At 47.2% G+C, this 23,102-nt stretch overlaps 1 protein-coding gene across 1 annotated transcript in view; it reads left to right on the top strand.

Annotated features, from left to right (window-relative positions):
* The window catches only part of TXNL1 (thioredoxin like 1), a 174,135-nt gene extending 152,353 nt beyond the window's left edge, over positions 1 to 21,782 (top strand). Inside the window, exon 8 of the mRNA XM_085630116.1 lies at positions 21,543 to 21,782. Coding sequence (XP_085486242.1) covers positions 21,543 to 21,572 — 30 coding nt within the window. The 3' untranslated portion in view covers positions 21,573 to 21,782. The remainder of the gene's footprint in view (positions 1 to 21,542) is intronic.
* Positions 21,783 to 23,102: the final 1,320 nt, after the last annotated feature.

Raw genomic sequence — 23,102 nt, 5'->3', positions numbered from 1 at the left:
TGCCAGTTCTCTCTGCAATTATTTTGTCAATCAAGTCTACGGAAGCTAGTTAAAGATTGGCTAGTACTTTTATCTTAGCTGTGGCTACATTTCCATTCTCTTCAAATCTACCTGCTTGTTTCTTGCTACAGCAGTGCCTCCTCTGAATTCTTCCAACAAATGGTATATATTTTCCTTCATGAAGCTGTACCTTCCCATAAGGATTATAACTGCACTCTCCCAATAGTACAACTGTGTTGCAAAGCCTGCAAACTTAGTCTATTTAGATTTTCTCCATTTTTGGGTAACCTCTTCCTAAAATTGTTTGTGCCCCTAAAGCAGCCTTACTCCCACCATGATTGAGAACTAAAGTCCTGTGGCAGTTTGGGGGGCATTTATAGATTACAGTAATCTATATTGGCTGTTGTAACATCTACTCAGAATGCTAGTCCCTCTTTTTCGCCACTCTCACAGAATGCTGGGATCCACAGGCAAGGCACTGAAACATAGCATAAACTGGAATAGTTATAAGGCCTTAAGAGACGGGTGATTGCCTTCCACAGGTTTTTGGCCCGCTAAATCCCCAGCCAGCTTTGACTTATCAGTCCTTTTAAGCTGTCTCATTTCCTTCACAACTTCTGCAGTTTTATACACACTTTTGCCCTATGTTGAGGGACATTCTGTTTTTAGCTACTTCTGCATCTACCTTTGATGATTAATTTCAAACTGTAAATTTCATGACAAGTTCACGTCTCTACCCCTTATTGCTACATCTGGTCTTAGCACTTCCTGAACCCAGAATCATCACTTAATGAGTGATAGTCTGATTTTAGGTTTGCCACCATGAGAATAATGGAGTTTGTTGAACCAGAAGGTCCTATGTTTACATCGACACATGGACTAGAAGACGTGCACTGGGTACACATTTTCTTCTGCCAAACAGACAGTGAAGAAGTTAGTACCAGAATCACTTTGTACCCCTAGTGAGAAGCTTGATTTGATGTTCCTTTTTTTATCTGAAGCCACTGGCTACCTTGCTGAGGTGCCTTAGAACCTCCACTTCACTGGTGTTCTTACCAAGGTTTTACAGGGTTAACGTCTATGGTACACTGAGGTGAAGTGTACATGGGAAAGCCAATGCCTGGTGGCAACTGGGCCTATCCTGAACCATCTGGTCTATACACTGCTGTGCCCAGATCCCAAGCAGGCAACATTGTAAAATCCTCTTTATTCAAATTTTCTTACACAGTTCATGGAAAGCTGATGAGCTGGGAATCTAAAATGGAAGCAAGCTTTATTTAATTTTTATGATTAAGGGTTTGGGCAGGCTCCCACAGAGACGAAGGCCATACTTTGGAAACCAATATGACACTTGATTAGCTCCATTTAAGTGGGATTGAAGATTAACCATTTCTATTTGGCACTTTAGTACACACTCTGCTAGTGTTGCTTAGCACATTCTTGAAAGAAATGGCACAGAACGTACACATTGAGCTAATGTGAGTGGCAGACACGGTCTTGGAAGCATGACTGTAACTGCAAATTTATTTCATGGTCCTACCTCTGGCTTCAACTTATACTGATTAAAGAAAAAACTTAGTGGCAGCTAGAAACAAATCCCAAGCGTGCACCAGGGCAATAAACTGTACATTAATAAATCATTGATTGGTATGGGGCTGTATGCAGCAAGCTAAAGATCTACTTGAGGGAAGTGTGGAGCTCAATCACCGTTACCATAGGGACCAATCCCTCTGTCAAGTAGGATCACCCTCTTACATGACGCATCTTCCCTGCCCTCGATGCCCCCTCATATGACAGGTTGGTTCGCAATAGCCCCAACGGTAGCCAAAGTAGAAATCCTGCGTCATTGGATGTCAAATGTCATATTGACTGACATGCATGCTGAAGCCTCATATGAGAAGATCATCTGTACACGGAATGACCATTTCTGACAGTTCGAAGCTATGTGGGGCCCATTCCTAATGTAGTCCCATCTCCCTACCTCTCGCAGAGGATTGAGCCAACGTAGCTGTGACATTAACACTGCTGCAGATAGTACGTTATAAGGATCTCATTTATGTAGTTATTTTGAAGCTTTGTATCTAAGGGAACATCACTGCTGCCGAATAAGTATATGTACTGGCAGTTGCAAAAGTTATGGGACATATGTCTATGTTGCCTATCGGTAAGGTTATAGTCATCATAATGGCTCGCCCCCAGTTTCTTCTCCCACCCTTGCCATCCACTATTTTCGGCCCATTCTCTCACTGATTGGTTATGCAGATCTTTAGATGCCATGACTATGGTCAGAATTGGTCGTCCCAGAACGTGCCTAAATGCCAAAGTATTGAAATGTGTCAAAAAACAAAAAAAACATTCAAAACAAAGCCAGATAAAAATGTTTTGTTGCATAAAATGTCTGTGCTTAGTAAACTTAGGATGCAGATCAATAGTAGCACATTAGGAATGGTGTAATCAAATGATAAAATGCGACATATTGCTTAATTGAACAAATATTGGCAGTTATGGGATCTTTTTTTTATTTTACTGGACCACCTGTGGTAGTCATTGGATTTGAAACTAATGTTGCCCACCTCTAAAGATCAGCTACCAAATAGTCAAGCATTAGAGACATTTATTCATAGAAAAAATGCAACGTAAATACAGAGTGTACGAAAGGAGGTCATTTGAGTAACAGAACAAGACGTGTAGGTCCTTTGTGTTTGTCTTTTTAATTGTGTCATTCATCAAAGTATACAAACAATGTGTTTCACCTTATCACAGGCTTCCTCAGGGCTTAAATATGCAAAGAATACAGGTGTAAATCCTATAGAAACTTAGTAGTGTTGACAGTATGATAATACTGCTGGAGTGTCAACACATATCAGAGAAATGCAAACAGGGATAATGGAGACAACAACATAACACCCATAGGACAAAACATGAGAAGAGTTCACACAATGCAAAAGAAAAATGTATTTAAAAAACAATCCTGTATTCTTGACATTCAGATTCCGGTATGTTAGTTTAGAGACTTACGAATATCACACAAAGTATACATATTTCAATTATTTTAACAGAAAATTTATGTAAAGCACAAATGGTAAAACGCACATGTATATACAAACATATCATCATGAGCAAATACAGTTAACATAATGTACAAAAGCAGCCACTGGATATGTACATTAAGAAATTAAAGCAAGCGATATGGAAGAATATCTGTGGGGGGGGTGAGGGTAGGGGGACATTGGGGAGGACCCAAGGATCCAACACTGCAGCGCTGCATGGAAGATGAAAGCAAACACATTAGATGTGGCAGAAGTTGCAGTAGGCCATGCAAATCAGTTGATAGCTCCACTCGGGGCTATCACGGCGAAGTGAACAAACCAATCCAAACAGTTCTGGCTGACTGCGGCCTCGCGGCCCAGCTATGGTGTTGCGTAGACCCGCAAAACAGTATCTTTAGAAATGCAGGGTGTCGGCGGCCTCTCGTTGAACTTCCGAAAGCACGGCTTTGGTTCCGGAGTTCGGTGCAGGAGTCGTCAGGCCCTCGAAGTCACATGCGTTGCAGATCGAACTCCTCGCGGTTGAAGTCAGGAGCACTGGCATCATCAGGTGCTGCGGTGCAAAGTGCAGCGTGCGATGCCCTCAGGTCGCGGTGGGAGCTGCGGCTCGATGGCAGCATCAGAAGGCGTCATCGGTGAGACTAGGGTTGCGGTGTGAAGTGATGCGGTGCTCGTCGTGGTGCTGGTAGGTCGCGGTGCAAGCTGGTTGAGGGTTGTGTCATGTAACTTTACGAGCGGTGCCCTCGAACCACGGTGCAAGCAGCGGCATCGATGTCGGCAGGGATACCAAGGAGGTGTCGTGAAGTGAGGCGGTGCGGAGTGCAGTGCCCACAGGTCGCGGTGCGAGCAGCTTCTCAGTGGCGGCCTCAGATGGCTTCATCAGTGAGACCGGTGCGGCGTTGCGGCGGGGCCCTCTGCAGTGCCTTCCGGACACGGAGTCGGCAGCGGCATCGTAGACGGCGTCTGGTTGCTTTTTTTTCTGTTGCAGCACAAAACATATTGTCCCCAGTGCGGAGGACAGAAGAACTTGAAGTTTTGCTGTTCCTGAGACTTCTTGAATAGGGGGCAAGCTCTACCTCAAGCCCATGGAGATACTCAAAGAAGTTGTAGAAAGTTCAGTCCATTCCTTTCACTGCCCAAGACAGAAGCTGTCACTGCAGGCCAACACAGCAAAGCACTCAGCAAAGTGGTAGTTCCTCCTCACAGCTTCTCCAGCTCTTCTTGGTCCAAAAGAGTTATGAAGTTTAGGGGTTTGGAACCCACTTTTTATAGCCCACAATCCTTTGTCTACTCAGCAGAGTGTCTTTGCCCAGCTAGAACCAGTTCTGCCCTCTCTTTTGTGGCTTCCTGACTGGAGGTGGAGACAGCATTGTTAGAGGCAGACCAGGTCCATTCAGGTGAAAGGAAATCTCCTCCCCTCTACTCTAAATGCAGCCCAGGTCTTTTCAGCCCTTTCCTGAACCACCTAGACTAGCCACGGCTCCTCCCCAGCCCCTGTCATCCAAAACCCAGACAGTCATTCCACAAACCCAGCAGAGGCCTACTAGATGGCTGAGCAAGAAAATATCTACTTTCTAAAAGTGTTATTTTCAAACACAGATTGTAAAAATCCCCTTCACTAAAAGATGTATCTTTAATTCTGAGTTCAGGCATACTAAACTTTATTTATTCCTCTACCTAGTTCCCCGGGCTAGTTATGTTTATAAGATGTTATAAACAAACTCCCCATTCTGTCCTATGGGAACAGGTAGCCTTGCAATAGTGAAAATCGAAATTGGCAGTAATTCACTATCAGGACATGCCACACACACCAAGGCATGTCCTACCTTTTGCATACACTGCACCTTGCCCACAGGGGTACCTTGGGCCTACCTTAGGAGTGACTGATGTATAAGAAAAGGGAAGGTTAGGGGCAAGTGGGTACACTTGCCAAGTCGACATGGCAGTCCCAGACTGCACCCAGGCTATGCAATGGGAGGCCAGAGTCACATTTACAGGATGTTTGTGTGGGTGACTCAATCCAGTGCTGCAGCTCACTAACCACATTTGATTTACAGGCCCTGGCACACTTAGTGCACTTTAGTAGTGACTGACAAGTAAATCAAATATGCCAATCATGGAAACACCAATTCATAACACAATTTACAATAGGAGCACTTGCCCTTTACCACTGGCCAGTAGTGAGAAAAGTGAGCAGAGACACTAAGCCAGCAAAAACAGTCAAAACCGGGAGGTCAGAAACCAACAACTCAGGGGAAACGCCCTAAAAAATGCCAAGTCTAACACATGTCTCGTCCAGCTGAAAGTTGGGAGAACTTCCCAACCTCCGGGGAGTTCTCTTCACTTAGACGGAAGAACCTGGACAGACCATCTGCGTTGGCGTGTTCTATTCAAGGGCGGTGTTCCAGCGTAAAGTCCATTCCCTGTAGGGAGATGGACCACCTCAGCAGTTTTGGATTTTCACCCCTCATTTGCATCAACCATCTGAGGGGCCTGTGGTCTTTCTGAACCAGAAAGTGATTCCCAAACAGGGCCTCAGCTTCTTCAGTGCCCAGACCACAGCAAAAGCTTCCCTTTCTATGGCACTCCACCTCTGTTCCCTGGGGAGTAGTCTCCTGCTAAGGAAGATTACAGCCTGTTCTAGGCCCTCTTCGTTCAGTTGTGAGAGTACCGCTCCCACAGCATGCTCTGAAGCGTCGGTCTGCACAACAAATTTCTTGGAAAAGTCGGGTAACTTGAGCACAGGCGCCATGCACATGGCGGCCTTCAAGGCATCAAAAACATTCTTGCAGGACTCAGTCCAGATAACCTTCTTGGGCTGCTTCCTAGAAGTCAGCTCTGTTAAGGGGGCAACAATGGTGCCATACCCCTTAACAAAGCACCTGTAGTAACCGGTAAGACCTAAAAAGGCTCTCACCTCTGTCTGGGTCTTGGGGGGGGCTCCCAAGCCAGAATGGTGTCCATCCTGGGCTGTTGGGGCGCCACCTGGCCGCTTCCTACCTGGTGTCCCAAGTACACCACAGAATCCTGCCCGATCTGGCACTTACTGGCCTTGATTGTGAGGCCTGCCCTCTGCAGAGCCCTCGTCACTTCGCCAAGGTGCTGCAAAAGGTTCTTCAAAGCTGGAACTGAACACTGCAGTGTCGTCCAGGTATGCGGCACTGAAATCCTCCAGTCCCGCCAACACCTGGTTGACCAACCTCTGAAAGGTGGCAGGGGCATTCTTCAACCAAAAGGACATCATCCGGAACTGGTAATGTCCTTCTGGGGTTGAGAATGCTGACCTCTCCTTGGCCCCATCGGTTAATGCAATCTGCCAGTACCCCTCGTTAAATCAAACGTGCTGAGAAATTAGCTCATCAGCTCTGGGGATGGGGTGTGTGTCGGTCCTGGTGACGGCATTGAGCCCACTGTAGTCCACACAAAACCGCAGTTCTGGAGTGGCACCGGGTGCAGCAGCCTTTGGACCAAGACCACTGGGCTGGCCCAAAGTCTGTTGGAGGGCTCGATCACCCCCTAACGCCAACATCTTAGAGACCTTCTCTTTGATGCTGGCCCTGACCCGGTCAGTCAACATGTAAATCTTGTTTTTTACAGGAGGGCTGTCACCGATGTCCACGTCATGGGTACACCAGTGAGTAAAACCTGGGGTCCGAGAGAACAGTGGGGCAAACTGTCCCAAGAACTGGTGACAATCGCTCTGTTGCTCTAGGGTCAGTGTAGAGGTGAGGATCACACCTTCCACTGACCCATCGTGCCCGTTGGTGGACTGGAGGTTGGGGAGAGGTTCACTCTACTCTTCCACCTCATCATCTGTCGCCAAGAGCATGCTCACTTCGGAGGCGGTTCATGTGCAGGACCCTCAAAGGGTTCCTTTGAATCCGCAAATCCACCAGGTCGGTGACATCACTCCCTCAAACGGCCCAGTCCACTTGTCCTGCAAGGCACAAGGTTCCACTGGGGCCATTAGCCACACTTTTTGTCCAGCTTGAAATTTGACTAGAGTGGCATTCTGGTCAAACCACTTCTTCATTTCTTCCTGGCTTGCTTCTGGGTTCGCCTGAGCGAGTTTCCTGAAGTTGGCACTTTGGTTTCTGAAGTCTAACATGTAACTAAACACATCCTGGGGAGTTTTCCTGGGAGCTACCTCCCATCCTTCCTTCACCAAATTCTGAGGTCCTCTCACAGGGTGACCATACAGAAGCTCAAAGGGACTGAAACCAAGAGACTTCTGTGGCACCTCCCTGTATGCAAAGAGAAGGCATGGGTTCCGTTAGACCCTTAATCATGCCGTTCAAGGTCTGGTTGAATCTCTCCACCAGACCGTTTCCTTGTGGGTGGTAAGGAGTGGTGAACTTGTAGGTTACACCACACTCCTTCCACAGGGATGTCATATACTTGGATATGAAATTGGTCCACCCATATGAAACCAGCTCTCTGTGGAACCCCATGTGGGAAAAGTTCCCCGTTAACGCCCGGCCCACCACTGGCGCCGTTGTTGTCCTGAGAGGGATTGCCTCCGGGTGGCATGGTCCACCAAGACCAGGATGTACCTGTTGCCCATGGCTTTCTTGGATCCAGTGGCCCCACAATGTCCAACCCTACTCTTTCGAAGGGTGTTCCAACAACTGGAAAAGGTTGAAGAGGAGCTTTGACCTTCCTTCCACTCTTACCACTTGCCTGGCAAGTTTGTCAAGACCTACAATGTCCACCCAACTGCCTTTGCATTTGGGGCCAGAAGGAGTGGGTGACAAGCCTGTCAAAGGTCTTGTCCCACCCCAAATGTCCTGCCAACGGCATGTCAGGAGCCAGACCCAGTAGGAAGGTCCTGCAGCGCTGGGGTACCACCAGCACACACGCTCCGCGACCTTAGGCTCACTATACAGGAGACCATTCTCCCAGTAGATCTATTGTGATCCGGAATGATCACCAGCTGCCTGGTCTGCAGCCTGCCGCCGCAGATCCTCCAGAGAAGGGCACTCTTTCTGCTCCCTGCAGATTTCTTCACTGGTGGGACCGCCTTCATGCTGCCAATGGGTCAGCTCAGAGATGTCCCCCAGTTCAGCTACTTGTTTCCCTGTAGGCACGGGGCGTCTCCCTCAAGGTCCGCCTCCTTCCGGTCCGTGAGAACTTCAAGGGCTTGTTTTCCGTGCCCCCTGCCCTTTCTCTTGACGGGGACCTGGGCCACTGTTCCAGCCTCCAAGTATTTCTGATCACCCTTTCTGGTCGCCATTGACCGAGTGGACATGCATGCCCACTCTGGCAACTCAAGCATCTCCAAGTGAGACCTGGACTCAACATCCTTCCACAAGGACTGCTGCAGGTCGTTACCTAGCAGACAATCTACAGGCATGGTAGGGCTCACAAACACCCTCAAGGGACCTGGACCCCTCCCCCATTCAAAGAGAACCTGCACCACCATACACTGGCGCTCCGAGTTGTCCACAGCAACTACTTTGGATGAATGTCCTTGGAACTACCTGCTCTTCAGAGACCAGGTGACACCGGACTGAGGTCACACTGGCTCCAGTATCTGAGAGCCTCTACCCTTTTCCCATTGATGGTCGCCCAAGTGCTATATTTCTTTGTGTTGGGGCACCTGGTTTCCTGGGGCCATCTCACTGTCTCCTAGTGAGACGAGGGTCATTTCTGCAGGATCCCCACTCTCCTGTGGGCACCCCTACTCCCCAAGCACTACACTTGCCAACACCATGGTTTGTCCACCTGAGGGTGGCTGTTCCCGCTTGGGGCCCCCCTTCAAGTGACCCGCCTGGTCACATGCAAAATACTTGCGAGGGGCGATCTCCGCAGGATTTTCCGGAGAGGCCCCTTGCTTCTTATCTCTGGGGGATGGGAACCTTTACCCTGAGTGTTAGTTTGGGGCCCTTTAGAGAACTCCTGTGCTTTACCCATGCCCCCCCTCACTTTTCTGCTGGAGACCCTGCCCACCTTTGGCTGAGTCTCCCCTAAACGCTTTCTTGTGGACCCTGGTACTCATCCAGTAGTCCGCCTCCATAGCAAGCTTTCTGGGGTCAGTCAGCTTACTATCAACCAAGTGCTGGCGCAGCTCTGCAAAACCTTAGACTAGACAAGTGCTCCCATGCAAACGAATTGTAGAGCCCCAGAAAATCTATTACATTACTGCCCTTCACCCAGCCATCCAGTGCCCTGCAGAACGAATCTACACATTTCAACCAAGTGTTGGCATCAGACTTCTTACTGGACCTAAACTGATCACTGTACTTTTCAGTAGTGAGTCCATACCTGGTGAGGAGAGTGTCTTTCATGTCAGCATAGGTAAGGTTCTGCCCCTTACCCAAAGCTATCAGAGTATCCCTAGCTTCTTCTGGGAAGAGAGGCCACAACCCCGCCCCCCAATTCCTTTCAGGAACCCCATTCATATGAATAGACGCCTCATACCCCTCGAACCACCTTTGTATGTCATCACCCTTCTTGTACTCCTTGCCTATATTCTTGGGGATGTGCACAATTCTGTCTGACTGCCCTGACGAATTGCTGCCACCATCTGAGCTGGGCCTACTCCTTAGCTCCAGCTCCTTAAGACTTCACTCATGATCTAAGATCATCTTTCTTTCCTCCATGGCTATTCTTTTGCCTCCCCTCTCACTTTCCATCCTGATTTTTTCCAACTCGAACTACCACGCTTCCCGTCAGTCCTCCAGCTCCTCTTGGGACAGGCCACTGCTGCCTGGCCTGGAGGGTTCTCCTCCTTCCAAAAGCACATACACCCTAGGAGTAGGCTCCCCCGCCTCTCCACTGAGATCTCCAGACTGCTTGCTCAGGCCCACAGCGCCTTTTGTAGCTCCTCCTTCCTGGTAAGGCATCTGACTTGGACTTTTAGGTTTTTGCAAATAACCTTCAATTCTTTCACATTGTAGGATTCCAACCTATCTTCCTCAAAGGCCACTTCCAAAGATGCAACAGATGATGCTCTTGATTCAGGCATGATGAAGTAGCAAGTTTAAGTTCTCAGAAATCTGGCAAGATCAAAAATAGGCCAAAAAGAAAGAGAACCAGTATGTGGTACGTAATGGTCTGCGATATGGTAGTAGTGCACACCAATCACTAAGTCAAGTGCAAACGCAAGTCCTATCCTCACCGCTGACAACCAATGTTAGAAATGAGGGTCTCTATTTGGCAAGGGCTTGCACCTTTGTCCAAGTAGGGACCCCTCCTTCTAGTCAGGATAAGGAAGTTACTCTCCTAAAATAACCTCTGCTCACCCCTTGGTAGTTTGGCACGAGCAGTCCGGCTTATCTTAGAGGCACTGTGTGAAGCATTTGCACATAACCAACAGTAATACAGTGTAAACACGCCAAAAGATGCCAGGTTTAACATTGGTGCATAGCCAATTCAATCAGTTTGCTATCCCGATATAACAGGGCCACTTGGGATGACATGGAAGAGTTGCTACAGCATCTATCTGAGCAGTACAAAAAGAAAGGAAAGTAGTTAGTCACCAAAGGGAGGCAAATCTTTAATGCAACTATACACTTCGCATTAGACAGCGCAGACACCACAGCAAGAGGAATAAACTCCTCTGTCCTGCGCAGGCATGCCTTGCTATGCATATCCAGGTTCAAACCCGAGGTGCAACACCACCTCCTTAATGTCCCATTTGATAGGGAACATCTCTTTGGCCCGCAGAGACTCCCACTTAGAGAAAATAAAAAAGGATACAGAGACTGTGAAATCCAAAGGGGCACTGCAGTACCCTATTTTACGTAAACAGTCCTTTCGCAGATATCAGGACAGAGGGGCCTCCACGACCACCACCTCTTGCGACCAGACATACCAAACACAGCAGCAAACCTACCACCAGCATGGTGGTAAATATTATGCCAGAGGGGATTGAAGGAGGGGTAACCAGAGAGGTAGAAGAGTTTCCATGGAGGGAGCCCCACCTCCAAGCATGACTCACCACACATTCCCCCTGGAGACACAACTGTTGGGGGAAGGCTGCAGCAGTTTCACTGCCTGTGGCTAGAAATAGCATCAGACCAGTGGGTACTATCCATTGTCTGCAGTGGATATTGTCTGGAACTAACCTCCAATATAAATATCCCACCACGCAGACAAACCCTCAGCTTCATCACCTTCTCAAAGAAGAGGTAAAAGCTCTCCTGTTAAAAGGTGCTGTGGAGCCTGTTCCACACAGACACCATGGCAAGAGGGTATATTCCCTACCCTTTTTAATTCCCCCAAAAGACCGGAAGCTCAAGCTGATACTCTACCCACGCCCTCTTAATTGTCACATTCTGTCAGAGCACTTCACACGGTGACACTACAGAATATAATACCACTGCTGCAAGAAGGCGACTTCATGTCGGCACTAGACCTGAAGAATGCATACTTTCATATGCTGATTCACCCGACACATCGCCAGTACCTCAGGGATATGGTGAGTGGACGTCATTACCAGTTCAAAGTTCTGCCATTTGGGGTGACAGAGTTTTTACCAAAGGCCTAGCAATGTTAACAGCCCATTTGAGAGGACACAACATTAATGTCTTCCTGTATCTCGACGATTGGCTGATCAAGAGTTAAACAGGGCAGAGGTGCTTGCAGGATACACAGGCCACCATCCATCTCTTACACAAATTGGGGTTCACCATAAATGTCAGCAAATCCCATTTTCAGCCTCTCCCGATATAGCCTCTAGGAGCAATCTTCAATTTGGTCTCAGATTTAGCATACCCCAATGCCCAGAGGGTTCTCATTCTCCAGAATCAACTATCTCTTTTTCAGCCACATCGTCCCCTGCCAGTTCGAACAATAATGCGACTTCTGGGCATGATGGCCTCTTGTATAGCAATAGTTCCTTAAGCCAGGCTCCTCATGTGACCTTTACAGGAGTGTCTGGCAACTCCGTATTTGGGCTATTTCCTATCGCAGGCACTAGGCCTACCTACGCAAGTGAGGTACAGTTTTTATTGGGAGACCTGGGGAAATGCTGGGTGGGTCGAAGTTTGTGGCTCGCTGCAGATTCCAAAAGTTTCCATCACAATTCTGAGGGAAATGTGTTTTATTTCTAAGTTTGAGGTTGGCAAGGGATTCTGGGTAACAGAAACCGGTGGGAGCCTTTTAAGTCACCCCATCCTGGATTCGCCCGAATGTTTAGTTTTAATAAATGTACAGGTTTGTGAGGTTTCCCCATGTGCCATCTGAGCTAGGGTCCAAAATCCACTCTTTATATTTTACTAAATGAATTGCTATATACCCGGTATACATTGAAAACCTGTTGCAAGGCACAGCTCAGTTATGGGCTCTGGGTACCTCAGGTTCTTGGTGAACCTACAAGTCCTATATATCACCACAACTAGAAGGGTCCAGCGTACGTAAAGGTATATAGTTTTCCGGGATCCATTATTGCTTTCATACCCATTTCTAACACTAACTGGAAGGAGGTTGAAAGCACACAAAATAGTAAAAATAGGCTATATCCCAGTAAAATGCCAAAACTATGTCGAAAATGTTGGTTTTCTGACCAAAGTCTGCCTGTCCCAGAAAGCTGGAAAGGTGGTGATTACAGCAACACCAACCCTTTGTTATTGCCATTTGCAGGGAAAAAACAGACACTTTCATCTGCAGCACTTTTTTTTCCTATTTTATTTTTATAAATACTATATTTTCGCTGATTTCTGGGTCCCCTACCTTGGGGACCTTTAGAATCCTCAGGGTGTTGGAAGAAAAGAACACAAATTTGGTGTGGATACCTTCTGTGGACAAAAAGTTACAGGGGAATAAGCGTGAACTACCCTAAATAGCCAGAAAAAGAGGCTTAGCACGGGGGGAGGCCTTGCAACGAAAGGGTTAATGTACTATAGTACGATAACTAAACCTTTCAGGAAAACACAACAACTTTTTGTGGCTTTCTCAAATCCAAAAAAGGGTAAAGCCATTTCTTAAACCAGTTTTTCACAGTGGATTGTAAAATGTATTCAGCAAATGTACTTTACCAACAGTTTCACTTGCATATTCTACTAGAAAGAAGGGTGCTTTGTTTTCTTTCTTAAGCAACGTCCCTTTAGCTGGTATTTGTAAAGCAGCAATTTGGTCGAATCCTCACACTAAACACTATTGTGTGGATGTTCAGGCAAGACCGCAATCTCTTGTAGGACTTTTTTTCAAACATCTGATGCCTAGAGCAACCGCGAGAGGAGTACTGCTTTACAGTCTTTGCATAGCATGTTTATCTGCAGCCAACTTATGCTGCGACTGGAGTATTTTTCTTACCTTATAAGCATCTATTTGTAGCGTGTACTGCTGTAGATTCACATGCTCCCACCACCCCAGCAGGCATACTCTGGTGTCAGATTTACATGTATTCTACATTGTAGATACAAATATGTACATATTTTTAGTATATTACACAAATTCATGCTTTTAGAGTAACTTCACTAGCTCCATCCTCACCATTATGGTGGGAAAAAAAGGGGGGCGTGGCCAACCGCATAAGATGGCGGACGCAATCTGGTGAGGCTCCGGACCCTGGGGGGGAAACATTCTGCAAAATCACCGTGCTGCGGAATCTAAACGGCATCTGCGGGATTCCGACACCTCCACGTCACAGCCAGGCTCCGGAATTTAGCCCGATCTGATGCGGCGGCTGGGGAGAGGAGACTACGGATGCTGAAAACTGAACGCGGGATGTGAGGCCTAGAGGTGGAGCTCTGAGAGGATTACTAGACGGACTGCGATCCTCGCCATATCTGCTCGCCTGCGTTCCTGGAGGAAGGAAATGTGGTTGCCGTATGCTCTGGATTCCCAGGGTATGGACGTCTGAGGGTACGGGAGCCGGAGATCGGCAGCGGATCGTGAACAGCCGAGAAACTACGCACCAGCACAGAGTGGTGAGAGGCGCAAAGGCGGGGCATCGGGTTGGGAGCGGGTGGCCCTCTCCGCCTTCAGTTTCCCCTCCGCGACCTGTCGACATCCTGTAGGACTACGCGGCGGGGGTGCCGAGTATAGGGCTGCCCTGGATTTAGGTCATGGCGCAGTCGATATTTCCCGGCGGAGGCGCCCGGCTGGGTGAGGTGAGTGAGTTCCTAATCCCACTGAACCCCCCCCCACCCCCACATTAAAGGGAGCGACTAACGGCACAGCCGATATCTGCTAAGCTGCACCAGAACCGATCGAGTCCCGATCGGAGGGTGGGGGAGGACGACTGCAGAGATGGCTTAAAATGCAGCGATGCGGATGACTGCTGTGGTGAAGACAGGGGCACTGCGAAACAGACTGTGGCACCGCGGCGGTAAAAGGCAACACCCACAGACCGGAGGCACAGCGGTTTACCGCCTGGTGAAGAGTGGGGATCACAGGCTTAATCACGCCCAGGGGCACATGCCCATAGAACCAGTGCCCAGGCTTGCGATTGACTGGACTTAGTGATGGGCAGGCTTAAGGGTAAAGTCCTGGATACTGGCCTGGCAGCAGGGGGGGGGGGGGGGCCCGAATCTAACGATACGGACCCGGCACCGGGCACTTCCACCTCCGACCCTACTGAGTCCCGCTCGGAGAAACTGGACTTAATACTGAAGGACGTCCGTGATTCCAAGAGGATAATGGAACAGCAGATAGGGGCCCTCACGACTGGCCTTACTTTACTGCGGGCAGATCATGGGAAGCTCGCTGATACGGTGCGGGATCCCGAGAAGGCATTGTCGAGCATCGACCCCCAACTCATGGAACAGGCAATGCAAATAAAACAACTGCAACACCAGGTTGCTGGACTCCAGGACTGGATTGAGGACGCGGCGGGACGCAATAGACGAAATACCGTTCGAGTCATTGGACTGCTGAAACGAAGCGAAGGTGCGAAACCAGCAGACTTTATGGAAGCATGGTTCAGAGAACATGTAGCCCCTGAAGGTCTATCCCCATACTTCTGCGTGGAGAGGGTGCACTGGATTCCATCGAGCGCACCAAAAGTGGGAGCCCCTCTGATTGTCAATATCCTGAATTACAGGGATAGAGACATGCTACTCCAAAAAGCAAGGGAGAAGACGAACATCCAATTTGAAAATCAGCGGATCTCCTTGTACCCGGACTACACGATCATGGTACAGCGTCAACGGACCTCTTTCCAAGCAGTGAAGAAAAACCTACGGGCGGCACAACTCAAATATGCCCTATTGTTCCCAGCCAGGCTCAAAGTCATGCACGATAAGAAATCTTATTTCTTTAACAGCCCCAACGATGTGGAAGAATGGCTTGAGGTAATGGACTTAGTACACAGCCAGGAGAGATTGTCTGGCTCGTGACACAGCCCCGTACTGTCGCAACAGCAGCTACCCCGAGGTTGGGGAGGAGGCTCGAGGAACTCTGTAAGACTAGGACCGACCCCGGCCCAGAAGGTGGTGGACAGAGCAGAGGCGCTGGATCCTTCAGAGAGGATAATACAAAGATTTCGACGGACTCGGGAGGACAGTACCATACATTCAGACTCGGAACATAGCATTAATCTCTTCCCCTCGGCGACACCCCAAACGGGTGATGGCCTGCTTGACACTTAAGGGACGGTCATTTTCCCGCACTAGAATCGCATGAGGCTGACTGCTGGAGCACAGACACAATACCAAACGTTGGACAGTATCCTTTTTTCTTGTACTGGTTGAACTGTGCATATAATAATGTATATAATGCTTGTAGTATGATTTTGTTTTTCTATGATTGTTATTGATCGCACATGGGTCGATAATCTAGACCAGTAAGATTTCAAAAGTCCGTAGCTGATCCTGGGTAATCATAGTCCAGAAGCTATAGCAGACCCCCTGGTCTCACATATGGAAACCCTTATTACAACGCACACTGATGAGTATGACTTGAGTGGTACACCCCGTAGACAGCACCTACGTAGACAGCAGTATGGTTGGCGCGTAACCCCCACAAAGAGCATGCACTGTTCTATGGGTTTCGTATGTTTTAATGTTTGGTTTGGCTCATCATTGTTTATTGGCTGCACCATGTATGGTTAGTTTACAAGAGATAGGGACTTCTTGGTCTGCATATACTCATGGTCTCCGCATTGCACGGAGAACAACACAAGTAGTGAATATATGTCTCGTAAGCAAGCCAGCTTAGGCTCATACAACCTGTTGACCTGGAATGTACGGAGACTAGGAGCTGTGACCAAGCGACACAGAGTACACGCCTACCTTCTTAGGAGAAGGGCGCAGATTGTGTTTTTACAGGAGTCCCACCTGATGGAGGCAGAGGTGAAAACTCGGAAAAAATGGAGAGGCCGAATATATACCACTAATTATTCGGCCTTCGCTAGAGGGGCGTCCATCTGGATCCGCCATGGAGTCCTATTTGAAGAAGTAGATCGGCGGTTGTATGATCAGGGGCGGTATATACTTTTGAACGGCACTTTAGATGGTATGCCCGCAATACTTGGTTGTATATATGCGCCGAATTTCGACCTAGACAAATTTTTCTCTGATGTGGGCAGAGCTCTAACGGGGTGGGATACCATTCCCTGGATCCTTGGGGGAGACTGTAATGCGACCCTAGACATAGAATTGAACAGATCTCATCCTCCATTACACAAGGCCAGCACACACAAACAGGCTGAACTTCTGAACACCTGGATCCGGGGTTGGGGTCTCCTGGATGCATGGCGAATGCTACATCCTACACACATAGAAAATTATTTTTACTCCCCAGTCCATCCGCTCTACACCAGGCTTGATCGATTTCTATGCTCCCACACAATAGTCGCACAAATAGGTCAATCGACATATCTAGCCAACACATTCTCAGATCATAATCCCCTGGAAATTACTCTAACGTGGGGCAGGGTCCCAACCCCTGTGCCGACTTGAAAATTATGGCCCCAACTCCTAGAGGAGGCCCCCTTTCGGACCTCATTACTAGACACCATTAATAATTACTTTACAGACAACTGGAATACGGCCTCCTCCAACCTCATAGACTGGGACGCGTTCAAAGTGGTGGTTCAAGGCTCGGCAATTAGTGCTACCGTAAGGGCACGTCAAGAAGCACACAAAAGACTTCTAGATACAGAGACAGTGATGACAGAGCTAGAACCAGCCGCAGTGACAGATAAAGAAAAACGGGCATCTCTCCAAGGGGCTCGTATTAGACACGCAGAGACTCTGGAAATGCTTAGACTCATGGATTACCGAGCGTATACACAACTGAAACACAAGGACGCTGACAAATCAGGAACATTACTAGCTCGGATCCTAAGGTATATCCTCGAGACGCCTTTGATCACCTGTATCCGTTCACCACAGAAGGGACTGATTCATACACAAATTGAGATTGATGAAGCATTTTGTACTTACCTCAGTACCCTGTATGCGGCACCAGCGCATGTGGACGATGGTCTCATAGATGCCTTCTTTGACGACCTGCAGTTTCCCCAGATCACGGAGGCTATGCGGAAGGAACTTTTAGGCCCCATTACCCAACATGAAATAAGAGAAGCGATCAAAGACCTTAACCGCAATAAAGCCCCGGGCCTAGACGGCCTGCCCGTGGAGTTTTACGCTGCATATTCAGACCTCTTAGCACCAAAACTAACGGAGCTATATAAAACGGCTTGGGAAACCGCTAGATTACCGCAATCCATGATGCAAGCTATGGTGGTGTCACTCCCCAAGCCAGGACGAGACAACACTGAGGTGTCCAATTACAGACCGCTATTGCTGGTGGTCACTGAATATAAAATCCTCAGTAAGGTCCTAGCTGACCGACTAGTCCCTACTCTCCCCACTCTTATACACAGGGACCAATGCGGGTTTCTCCCTGCACAGTTAGATCTACGTCAGGCATTTGACTCCATAACGTAGGAGTACATGTTCGCAGTCCTGTTGCGTTTTGGCCTCCCCCAGGATTTTTTGCGGTGGGTGCGCCTCCTCTATGCTGAACCTACTGCAAGGGCACGTACCGGGAGGTATATCTCCCCAAAATACGCGGTACACAGAGGTACTAGGCAGGGGTGCCCACTTTCCCCTCTCCTGTTTGTGCTTGCATTAGAACCACTGGCCATAGCTTTGAGATGGTCCTCAGGAGCTTTGGGAATTCCCATACTGGATGATGCACACCTTATCTCAATATATGCAGATGACATCCTTGTATACTTACGAGACTTGGAGAGAGAGGCGAGCCCGCTACCTATGGTCTTCTCCGCCTTCGAGACTATATCGGGTCTGGCTATTAACGCAGGAAAGTCTCATGCCTTTTATTTCCAGGAAGGTCTTCGTCCAGATGTAATCCAATTTGGTACCTATCAGATACCTGTAGCACTAGCTACATTTAAGTATCTCGGTATTCATGTGTACAGGACTCCTTTGGACCAACTAGAAGGTAACTTAATGAAGGCCATTGCTTCGTTGCGCCCTAGCATTTCCTTCTGGACATCCCTACCACTGTCCGTGATGTGGAGGATAGCCATCTCCAAGATGATGCTTCCCCGTCTACTTTATTTCTTTGTCAATCTGCCCCTGATGTTGCCCCAGTCTATATTTCGCATACTAGAAACACTCTTCTTGGAACTTATCTGGGGCAGTGGTAGGCGCAGAGTAAGTCTCAAGAAATTGTAGTTGGCATCGAACGGGGAGGGCTGGGAGTCCCTGATTTCCGAGCATATTACTACGCATCCCAATTACAATGGCTGTCTTTTTGGACAGCAGGTAGGAACTTACAAGAAATACATTTTAAGGTACAAGATCTAGAAAAGGGTGCATAGTATGCTGTTCCCAAAGGCGTAACTACCCTAAGACGGTCCACCGCTCCTAAAAACGGCACTGCAATGCTGGAAAAAGGCCCTACAGTACACATCGACCACGATTCCTTATGTGTCTAATATCCCACTACTGGGGCTGCCAGTTATGGGTGGTAGACTCACAATGGCTAGGCTACAGGATTGGGTAGCCGTAGATGTAGCAGAGGTGGGTTCATTCTTCGGGGATGGTGTACTCCTAGATCATGATAAATTTGTGAGGAACACTGGGGCTTCTGACCGCCTTTACTTGCTACATGCAATGATAGTCCATTACATCAGGACGACATGGGCACCCCAGCGTAGCGAGCCGCCACAGCGTGACCTAGTACATCTGCTTGGGTGGACACCTAGTTATGTGGCTATATACCGGCATCCGAACACCAGCCTGCATCTGCCTCGCGCACCTCCATGCAAAATGGGCAGAGGCTACAGACATTGTAATCGCAGATAAAGCCTGGGAAAGCATTTTGGGACACCCCAGGCGGGTCTCCCGAAATGCCAAACTCAAGTTTATACAGTATATGGTTCTCCATAGAGCGTATCTAACTCCGAAGAGGATACACTGCATGTTCCCAGAGGCCCAAAACTACTGTCCGAAATGTGGAGAGGAGGAGGCTGGCTTTGTTCATATGTTAAGGATTATTGGGGACACATTCGAAATATGTTGGGAGAAATCACACACCTCACACTGACAGATAACATATTAGAGGGCCTCTTGGGCCTACGCAAACGCACCAAAGCCCAGAAGGTTCACCTGCGTTTCCTAGATCTAGCACTTGTATTGGTGATCAGAGCGATTACTATGAGATGGAAATCCCCGAGGAGCCCCCCACTGCATATATGGAAAGAAGAGGTAATTAGATGGGGCAGTGCGGAAAGTGCAGCACTTAGACATGAGGCGGGTAGGGGGTTGAGAAAACGTCCCATCTCCATGGAATGGGACATTATGTTAGAAGAACTCGCACAATTGGATATCCCACTTGCATTTCTTGTTCCACTACCCTGATTTACTTCACCATTTGTCACAAAGCCAGCGACAATTAGGGTAGACTATGGGGAAAGGCCCCTAGTACACCAGAGGTATAGGTTGGAATTCATTATCTCTCAAGGATATGAGGCAGAATAGACGGCAACACACGAACAGACCAGGAAGGGGGGAGGGAGGGAGAGGGAGGGAGTAATTAACTTAGTTTAAGGGATTCAAAGTACAAATACATGTCATGGAACTTTGTAGACATTACTAATTAATATGGATGAACCCACATTTGGCACTTCTTGCATTGTAATTATTATGCTGTGTAAATGATGGATACAAAGATTGAAGTATGTACATTTACTCACGAAGAATGATGGGTCAATGCTACACCAAAATGAAAAATGCCATGAATATTTGGTATAATGTAATGTCCTCTGAATAATGGCTCAATAAAGATTGCTCATTTTTTCCCACCATTTTTTTTTTTAACAATCTATCAATGGGGCCTTGGAACATGCGCATTCTCTCGAATCGGAGAAGACTCGACGTCACATCGATAATGGAGACTTCTTCGAGAAAAAGAAGTTGCAGAGTCCGAGCCCAACACTGGATGGCAAGTGGGGGCCCCTTTTGCAGCTCTTGCTGTGAGTGTTCAACAGCTAACAGTCATGGCCCAGCGCGTTGTGGTTAGATGTTGAACAATCACAGCAACAGCTGTTAATCAAAGGCGTCGGTGCTTCGGGAATTTCAACTTCCTCGAGCTCTGATGCCTTTGTTTTTATCATTAGGACATTTTGCCCTCTAAGGGCGGAATGTTCTAATAGCCTTGTAGCCCACCGTAGCTGGGCTATACCAGCCATTAAATACCTGCTCCCTTGCTTGTTAAAGACCCTCGACTTCGGCTTGGGCCTTTACCGATTGAGCGGGCCTTAAATGGCCGTTCTAGCCCGCTACTGTGGTCATACGGCTAAATTAGAGTTTATTCAACCATTAAAATGCTTAATACAGCTGGTATTTACTGTTGGATACTGCTGATAGGTCTAATAACTCTGGCAGGCAGGATTCTCCTTTGTCTAGAATGTTGAGGATATGGTCGGTGCTGTGTTTTTCATTGTATCCTGATAGAATTTTATTACGAATATTATTCTGGTTTATATGTGCAGTACGTTGAGAAGTGTATAAACCGATTTAGATGAAGGTTCTCAGGATATGAATTAAGAATCTAATATACTACTCCATGTGACCTGTGCCCATTGCATCTGCTCAAGTAGTAATAAGGCAAGGAAGTAAGGTGCTTTATTTCTTGGGTTTGTTCTTTTTGACCAGCAGTTTAATTTCCGTAGTAACCATATTTTGAACTGCGCCACATATGTGGTTTTAAGCTAATTTGTGTGCTTCTAATATTTTACAGTTATTTTATATTGCCATTCAGCGAACTGATATGGTGTACATTTACTGCTTTAGGCATGCCTTTTTCTGCATAACATATTTTTTGTGATTTCACAAGGCAAACCTTTGTAAGCTTTAATTTAATCCTAAAGAAATTTGAATGTCAGCATGTTTCCTGCTAAATATCATTAGCAAATGAGGGCTGTCTTAAATCTTGTAGTGTCTTATTTAATTCTGCGTATTGAATAAAACATCTTTATATAGAAATGATTGATTTTGTTGTTAATGAACAGATAGTTTAAATGTCCTATTAAAAAATGACTAATGGCTTTTGTTTGACATTTTTTATTTTCAGGTTGTAGGCAAAAAAGGGGAAAGCCATTAAGAAGACGCACAAAGGCCTTATTTTCAAAAAGAAGAGATGTTCACTTAACAAAGGATACATTATTTGACTTAGCCACAGACTGTCAAGAGGTTCCACTAATGCCATTATCAATAAATCATTGCTCTTTAAGATTGGACTCTCATTAGAGTGTTTTTATTGTAATCTGGGTACATGTATTTGTAAATAAAATAAACTACTTTTGGCAAGTTAGTTGTGTCGGTCTGGTATGTGTTTCTGTATTTGTGTTTCTATAGATTTGTTCTGGTATTTTGTTTGGTCTGTTGTTTTCCAATACATTACATTTACATATAATGTATTTTTGGTCAGCCATTTGGTCATGAGTGGGTGACTTTCTGTCTCACTACCCTGTTTCAGATTTACTGGCTTTCCTCTCTATTTGCTCCCCAGCAGCATTTCTGGCTCCCCGTGTTCTAATTTAATGAGCTGCATCCTTCCACTTCATAGTTGAGGGGACTGTGGTATGGTCTGACTACAGACAGTAGTGTAAATTTCTTTCGTCAGTAGTTGTTTACGCTGTTGATGAGGTAAAGTAATTTGATTTTAGTTCACTGCTTACTTTATTTTTCATACAGCGGACCTTTTTCGTTCCCGCTGGCAGCTCCTCGCCTGTTTAAAGTTCTCTGCAGGTCCCCTCATGCGGTTCAATCTCACATCGACATCTGGCTGCTCATATTTTAAAGTTCTCTGCAGGTCCCCTCATGCGGCCCAATCTCACATCGACATCTGGCTGCTCATATCTGATGCCATGCTGATGTGGCATTGTGCTTCCTACATTCCCCCTATCCAAAACAGCACTAACTGGGTCACGCCACCCACCCCACACACAGTCCCTTCATTGACTTGGCAACATGGAGGTCTGTAAGGCTGCATCATCCTAGTGTTTGATTTCTGGCACTATCTTCAGGCACAGATCCTCCTTTCATTCCCCTTACTCGTCCTTCCTGAGCTGGCCACAGCTGCTGCCATAATCCCTTCCCTGTATATTCACCTTCCCTTGCTGGGTAAGGCTAGTATGCCCTTATACCATCAAATTTAGTGCTGGCCCTGTAACCTAATTAATCCCTCTGTAGATGGAGAAGTCGCACTGCTCTGCCATCTTCTAACCATTTGCTCTGATCTCATGGTTCATTAGTTGCAGCTCCTGTGTTTTTAAGAGAGCCTCCTTTCTGTCTTCAGGGATCCGTCTTGAGCCCTGGTATTTTTAATTTGTATGGGACCTCACTTATTAAATCTTCTGGAATTTAGTTTTTTTACCTGTGCAACTCAGATGATTGTCAGACTTTTACAGTGAAACAACTAAAGTAACTTACAATCAGGATGGACGTCAACTCCCTATCTCTGATTGGGGAGGAGTCGGGAAATAAGTATTTTGGTTCAAATACTGCATGAACCAAGGAGTGATGGCTGGAAAACCTGGAAATTGCTCCTTCTCACGCGCAGAACATACATAATCTGGGTGATATCCTCAATAAAGAATTTACTTTTTCAGAGCATGTCAAAACAATCTAC

The sequence above is a fragment of the Triturus cristatus genome, chromosome 2_1, assembly GCF_964204655.1.
Source record: "Triturus cristatus chromosome 2_1, aTriCri1.1, whole genome shotgun sequence".
Taxonomy (NCBI): domain Eukaryota; kingdom Metazoa; phylum Chordata; class Amphibia; order Caudata; family Salamandridae; genus Triturus; species Triturus cristatus.
This window is presented reverse-complemented; position numbering and strand designations above follow the sequence as displayed.